General features: G+C 37.3%; 1 protein-coding gene across 1 annotated transcript; it reads left to right on the forward strand.

Moving 5' to 3' along the window:
• The first annotated feature begins 1,670 nt into the window (after positions 1 to 1,670).
• On the forward strand, positions 1,671 to 3,919 carry LOC115621279 (F-box/LRR-repeat protein 7). The gene has a single exon (XM_030514881.1). The coding sequence runs from the start codon at positions 1,770 to 1,772 to the stop codon at positions 3,540 to 3,542; it is 1,773 nt and encodes a 590-aa protein (XP_030370741.1). The 5' UTR covers positions 1,671 to 1,769; the 3' UTR covers positions 3,543 to 3,919.
• The last annotated feature ends 3,791 nt before the right edge of the window (positions 3,920 to 7,710 follow it).

Genomic DNA, 7,710 nt, shown 5'->3' on the forward strand with positions numbered 1-7,710 from the left:
GAGTGCGAGCGCATGTGTGAGTTTTGTGTGAAGAGGTAAACAAACAAAGCAGTGGCGTAGTTGTGTGTAGTGTCGTTACCAATTGCGGGGAACAAAGTTACCTCGTTGGGCCAAAAACTGCACTCTTTTGAAAAATGTATAGTAAGTAGTTCAAAGGGTAGATGTGATAAATTCAAATACATAGAACAAGTTTGATGTGACATGTAAATTGTGAGCTGAAATGGGTATTCAATATTGTCCAAGATAGTAAAACAAATCTCATATCAATTGCCCTTCTCTGTTTTTTTAAAAAAAATTATTCCTTTCTGCGTCATCAGACTTAACTGTGTTATGAACAAACTTCTGAATATAATATTTGAATCCGTTAAGCACTATTATTTTCCTTCTCAGTACTGAAATGGGTATTCAATATTGTCCAAGATAGTAAAACAAATCTCATATCAATTGTCCTTCTCTGTTTCAAAAAATATAACTGTGTTGTGAACAAACTTCTCAATATAATATTTGAATCCGTTAAGCACTAGTATTTTCCTTCTCAGTACTGAAATGGGTATTCAATATTGTCCAAGATAGTAAAACAAATCTCATATCAATTGTCCTTCTCTGTTTCAAAAAATATAACTGTGTTGTGAACAAACTTCTCAATATAATATTTGAATCCGTTAAGCACTAGTATTTTCCTTCTCAGTACTGAAATGGGTATTCAATATTGTCCAAGATAGTAAAACAAAACTCATATCAATTGTCCTTCTCTGTTTCAAAAAATATAACTGTGTTATGAACTAGTTCTCAATATAATATTTGAATCCGTTAAGCACTATTATTTTCCTTCTCAGTACTGATCTCTACTGCGGCATCTAAATATATTAAACAAACTGTGCAACATAAGTTGAACAAATTTCTGAATATCAGACCTGGTTTCTATTTCTTCATACACATAAAAGTTGATCACGTTGCCTTTTTTAAGCCTGGTCGTTACCATGGAAGATATATGTATAGATATTATTTAGTTCCTTTTAATAAGCGAAACAAAGTCCGATCCGTCTGCTTTCGACAAATGATCTGCTTGCAAGAATTTGAAACTTAAATACGACATATCATTATTTAGGTACAAACATTCTTTTCGGGGTAACTAACATCCCCTATACCCTTTGCAAGTGTATAACCAAGGCTTTAAAAATTGTATGTGTGTACGCCATTGAAGCATAAAAAATGTTCAACCTTATTGCCATGGCAGCAGAGCTTCGATAGCTTGGTTGGACAAACAGAAAAGATCTATTAGAGCATGGAAGTGTTTAGGGCTTAAATTATTTATGAATGGATGTACCCGTTAAATATGAAATAGAAAATATAAATGGAATTAACATCTTATATATTAATTTTTTACATAGCTGACGCTATTTTGCATGTCTCTAAATAATTATATAGAAAATAGAAAACGGTAAGAGCTTTAAAAAAACGTGATTAGGGTTACTTACCAAACTATAAGAACTGTCGAGAGCTTTACTTTTCTTGGTTTTAGGCGAGCCTGTGTCATCAGTCAGTTTAATAATAGAAGCTAAGCAAACAGCATTAATGCGACACATTGATGAAAGGCTGTAGTTAGTGTGACAGAACAGTTTCTGAAGCAGAAGCGCTTAAATATCGACAGGAAAAATACTTCCTTTTCGTCCACATTCAAAATTATGAACTAAATTCAAAATTGTTTATCGCAGGTAAACGTTTGAAAAGAGGCTTGACGCGCTGCAGTTGCCGAAATCCTACGCACCATGATGATGCATGAAGAGCAGTCCGCCTTTGAATCCATGCTCGCACGCTCATTGCCATTATCGTGCGCTGGTCCACCACCACGACCACGCACCCACTTCGAGGATCTTCCCAATGATTTGTGGTTCTGCATCATGTGCTATTTGCCGTACACGGATCTCCTGCAACTGCGCTTGGTCTGCAAGCGCTGGCGGGATCTGGTGAATCGACCGTACTTCATGTCCAGAGGCAAGGTTATCGTTACGGAGCGTAATCTGCATGCGATGAAGCAGCATGTGGAGCGTGGAGACTCGAACATACGTTTCGATTGCGTGGAGCTGCGAAATTTGCGTCACAGCGAGGAGTTGGAGCAGTTCTTGCGACTTGTGGGACCAGAGGTGGGTCACTTACAGGTGCGCCATGCACCCGTTTTCAGAACTTTGGATGGCACGATGCCAAATCTAAAGATATTGGCCATCGCAACCACCAGTTTCATGGATGAGCTGCTGCTCCAGCCGGTGGAGGGCATTAATCTGCGACAATTCGTCCATCTGCACAGCTTTGAGTGCGATGGCGTCAGCCTGGACTCATCGCAAAAGCTGCTGATGTTGCAGCAACTGCGGCATGTGGAGAACAAAGTGCGTCTGCGGCATCTGCAATTCGAGTATCGCACCAATAGTGAGGCGGCTCTGCTTGAGGTGCTGAGCGATCATGCTGGATCACTGGAATATTTGGATATTTTCTTCAGTTGCTCACCGGATAGGTTGACCGGCAAGTGGCGTGTGGTTTTCGAGAAACTGCAACGGGTGCACACCTTGAAGCTATCAGGCAACTGCCATCACGATCTGCTCGAGGCCATTGTGGAGGCGTTGCCGGCAGCCACACCGCTCCGTCATCTCGACTTGACGGGAATGCTGTCGCTAACAAATGACCTGCTTATGCTGATTGCCTGCAAGTGGAAGAGCACGTTAAGGGTATTGGATCTGATGTTTTGTGTGCAGCTGGACGGTCGTTGTGTGCAGGCGCTGCAACATTTGAGTGGCAGCCTGAAGGTGCTAACCATGGCCTATTGCCGTGAGTTGACTGGCCGGGGCTTGCTGGATGGCTTGGCGCTTAAGCCCAACTATACACTACAGGAATTGCATTTGGAGGAGGTTTGCTTTATAGATGAGGAATCGATTTGCACGCTGGTTGAGCGCCTGCCAAATTTACGCAGACTGGGTCTCGACAATTGCCGCCATGCCGTCACAAACCGCACCTTAGCCGCCATTTTCCAGCATCAGACCAAGCTGCAGGAGCTGAACATCGACTACTGCGTACGCGTCACGGACGCTGGACTTGTTGGATTTGGCCCAAAACGCTATCCCATCAGCAATTTGCGTGGCCTGCGAGCCCTCAACATGCGCGGCTGCCACAACCTGACGAATCGAGTGCTGATGGATGCACTGCGTCTGCCTGAGCTGCGCAGCCTCTCAGTCGGCTATTGCAATCGTTTCGAGGCGGAAGGCATTGCTGCCTTCACCATTAACTGCCCGGCTGTGGAGAAACTCTGCCTGGCCAGCTGCCACCAAGTCGACGACCGTGCGGTCGAATCCATACTACAAAATCTGAGGCGCTTGCGCAGCCTCAATGTGAGCAACTGCCCAAAAATCACACTGCATAGCGTTTATCAGATAGCCAGACATGGCGAGAATCTGCTGGAGTTCACGGCCTGCGGCATTGATGGACTCGACTCGAGTGCGGTCAAGCTCATCCTGCAGCGGGAGCGGCCACAGCTGAAACAGGTGCTTCTATAGCAGGAGCGTTTTATTTACTAGACCCGACTAACATCGAGTGACAGTACGAGTGTAAATGAGTTGTGACTGCATCGCTTTTCTTTGTTTTTGGAAGCTGTACAAATTAATTTTAGGCATGGGCGGGAAGGAGGTGGTCGGTCTCCATATTCATTAAACGCATCTCAGTGAAATCTAATGATTAACATTAAGTATTTTAAGTACTCTATCTGTATAGTTGCTGTTGAGCACAATTGAAGGCTATTTAAGTTAAATTGTGGGGTGATATTTAAACTTACTACCAACCCTTAGTTTAAGAGTAAAATAACGAAAGCCAAAAATACGATATACCTCAAAATAAAAGCAACAGAACATGTCAAACTTTTATTGTCAAATACAAATGATTATTGTGTAATAATTTCTTATAGAAAAGTACTTACTAAGGACAACAAAATGTAACATAGCCCAGTGGTATGCTATTAAAATATACTACTAAAACAATATTATCTAACAATATTAGTGCTACAAATGATTGACAAAAAAAGAAAGATTTTTCATGGTATATCTCAACATTTTTCAGCATTCATACAAAATAACTTGTTATTTTAAAAATAAAAGAAAACTTTTTATAAAGACTAAACTAATATGTTTTAATATTTGATAGTTACTAAGAAAAACTTCCAGAAGCTAGTTATAGAAATATTCAAAATATTGGTTACAAAATAAAACAGTCCAAGATTTATCTAATGATGGTGCCAATCTATTCTTTGAACGGATATTTGTTTTTTTTTTTGGGAAATGCGTAAATACTTTGTTAAATGGATATGTCTCATATATATGATATATAATATGTACATATGTATGTTCTGCCATCTTGCCAAGATTTGGCTTCGCTCCTCAATCCGGCCAAAGGCACCGTTCCATTAAAGTATTGCTCTCCAGAGACAAGATCGTTTCTTAGCTCTAGAATGTGGCAAAGGATTTGCTATGTTTTAATTCTAAGAAGTTATTTTATATAATTTACAATCGATAAGATTGGAGGAAACATCAATCTATCGATGACACATGTACGAAAGTGGTTCTGCTTTGGATATTAATTTAATAGTACTTATATATACTTAATATTTTCAGTTGATTTTTAAATTAAAAAGTTTGAACACAATTGATTTTTATTATTTATGGCATTGCTAAATCCTCCCTTTTTGGGATGTACGTGTGATTATTATTATTGTTACCTTTCAAAGAAAAAAAAAACAAATGGCGGGAATTATGAGGCTTTTTGCAACGTTTGATTTAAAATTTAAAATTTGTTTGATTTATGAAATCAAGAATAGTTGGAATTGCACATTTTCGTCAAATTATCTCTCGGATAATGCAGGGTTGGGTAGTCCTGGAACTCATCGTGTATTTATGTAAGAATAGGTATTTTAAATTTGCGCAAATATTTTCGGATTAACTTGGTAATATTATTTGAATGAAAATAAATGTGAATTTAAAAAATTTGAAAGTCACAACATAACTATGGCAATAATAATACTAGTAATAATAAAGTGCGGAATCGAAAAATGTTTTATTATTTAAATAAAAGTTGAAATTCCTGATTAGTTTAATTATATTTTCGTGCTTAAATATTTAAATACAAATTTAGCAGCAGGTTGGCGAAATGTCTGATAAATCGCCCGTCAAATGTGAATACAGTATCCATTGATAGAAAACGTATGTTATCTGGTAACACGAATCGCATTATCTATTCTTTCTTTTTATACCCTGTACCCGTAGAGTAAAAAGGGTATATTAGGTTTGTGCAAAGTATGTAACATAAAGTATATATATTCTGAATCAGCATGACGAGAGAAATCGATCTACACCTGTCCGTCCGTCTGGATGAACGCAAGGATCTCAGAAACTATAAAAGCTAAACAACCAAAGTTGGTATCCAGATTCTCCTAGGTCCGAGAAAGGACGGAAGGATTTTATTTTTTTTCCCCAGCTACAGAATTTTGTCAATAGCGTCCACATTTGAAATGCTACCTAAACCAAACTTTGCACACATAATTTATATATAATTATCTACTGTTGTTTAAATCCAATTAATTTATCCAATTCGGTCAATTCTAAGAAACGTTATTAGCGAAACAAATTCTCGCCAGTACAACCCCCCCAATCAGCAAGTTCGCTCTTCTTCATATAATATAACTCAGTGCCGGAAGTTTACCTGGGTACAGGGTATTACACTGTCGGGCTTGCTCGACTGTAGCGTTCTCTCTTGTTTTTTTTTGTCAACGTTTCGGACAGTGTAAATAGATTTCAAGGGTAATTATTCCATGTACATATGTTCATATGTATTACATATGTATATGTATATGTGGCCTTCATATTTCAAAATAATTAAAGTGCTGCTTCTTCGGCGAAATTAAAAAATGTTGTGCCACGTGCAAATATTTGCAAACATTTTATCGATCGCACATATTCGTGTGTTAAATGGTTCTTTCTCGGTGGGTTTGTGGGTTGTTATTGACAGCCGTTTGATTGATGTGTGTACCAAGTAAGGATACGGTCGAAAACCTTTTAACTTTTTGCTATTTTTTGAAGAGGAGGCAGAGGTCTCGCCGTTGATTGGTAGTTTTCAGTCTCAGTCAGAGTCTCATATGCAATTTATTTTATAGCACCCATTATGGCAAAGCGCAATTGCACTTTTCACATTTATAGCAAGACACATTTATAGCAAGACCCACACACAGAGCTACAATGCTAAAAATAAAATATCATAATCATTTGGCAATTTCGCATGCTGCCAAAGCTTTTATAAACAAACAAACAAAATTGACGGAAAAAACACAAGAGTGCCGGTTTTCTTCTCTTCTTCGTCATATTTCCACCTTCAATGCCAGTTTTCTCATGGGGGTGGGGGTCCCAGTGCTGTGAGGTAAGCTTTTTTCCCGCCAGTTCTGCAGTTTTTCAAGTGCCTATTGCGTGAAATATTGTTAATATATGCTTGGTGGGCTGTTTAGTAAAATCAATCTTTCTATTAACGGCTTTATAAAAGAATAATAATTATTATTAAATAAAATTTTAATAATTACAATAATACCTATTTGACAATTGAAATTCTCCATAATTGGAGAATTAGCGCAGTTTTCTTCAGAACTTCCAACTTTGTTAGCAAACCCTAAGCGCCAAGCAGCCGAATGAAATATACATATAATCTTGATAATTAAAGGATTTATTTATGTAATTAAATGAAAAACCTTTTAAATTTATCATTTAAATATGAGACAAAGTACAAGTGTAATTATGAACCCGCTTTAAATTAGAGTATTGCTTACAAATTTATATTCCACGAATGAATTGTACCCGAAAAAAGTCTTAACGCTAAAAGCATGTCCCCAGCTTGACACTTGTGCCTTCGTCCGTCCATCCGTCCATCTGTCCATATGAGCTCCGACTACTTTTGAACCATAGCAGCTAGGAACACCAAACTTAGTTTGCAGATTTGCTTCATCCATACGCAGAGAAATATTATAACAAAAAATAAATGCCATTTATTTTTGAGATATATCAAGAAAATGTGGAATTTAATAAAAAAAAATTAATGAACCCTTTGTTTGGAACAATCTCCGGTATGCATACTATTTTTCTTATTCAATAGAAAAGTGAAAATAAAAAAATATATTCTTTTTGAATCACTTTTAAAACTTTTCTTTTGTAACCCTTAGAGTCTTCCAAAATTAACACTTGATATTTTGTTGGAAAGACTGGAATGCCAACTGCAGATATCTAGAAAAATTTGGATAGATTCGCACTTCTTTTTTATTTTCGATTGGTTTGTGGGTATACGCACAAAATATGCTGTTCATTGAACTAGTAGTGCTGGGAGTAAATACACCAAAAAGGCGAAGAAACAGAATAAATTTATAAAGTAAAGACGCAATCAGTAAGTTCGCTTTAATTATTAATTATTTTGATGAACAACATTTTTGGGAAATTGTGTTAGTTTTATTTTTAGCAGGTGGAAGAAAACATTGCTCGGTCGAGAAGAGAAATCTGAAAGACAGCTTAAAAAATTGTGGCAAAACATATAAAGAGATTTAAAATTTAGTTGTATATTAAATATTAAGTGTCTGTTGCATTTATGCAACAAATATGCTGGGGGTGATCATATAATTAAATTCTTTATAAGTAAAGATCTTTG

The sequence above is a fragment of the Scaptodrosophila lebanonensis genome, unplaced genomic scaffold (assembly GCF_003285725.1).
Source record: "Scaptodrosophila lebanonensis strain 11010-0011.00,11010-0021.00 unplaced genomic scaffold, SlebRS2 tig00000024-arrow-pilon, whole genome shotgun sequence".
NCBI classification, from domain to species: domain Eukaryota; kingdom Metazoa; phylum Arthropoda; class Insecta; order Diptera; family Drosophilidae; genus Scaptodrosophila; species Scaptodrosophila lebanonensis.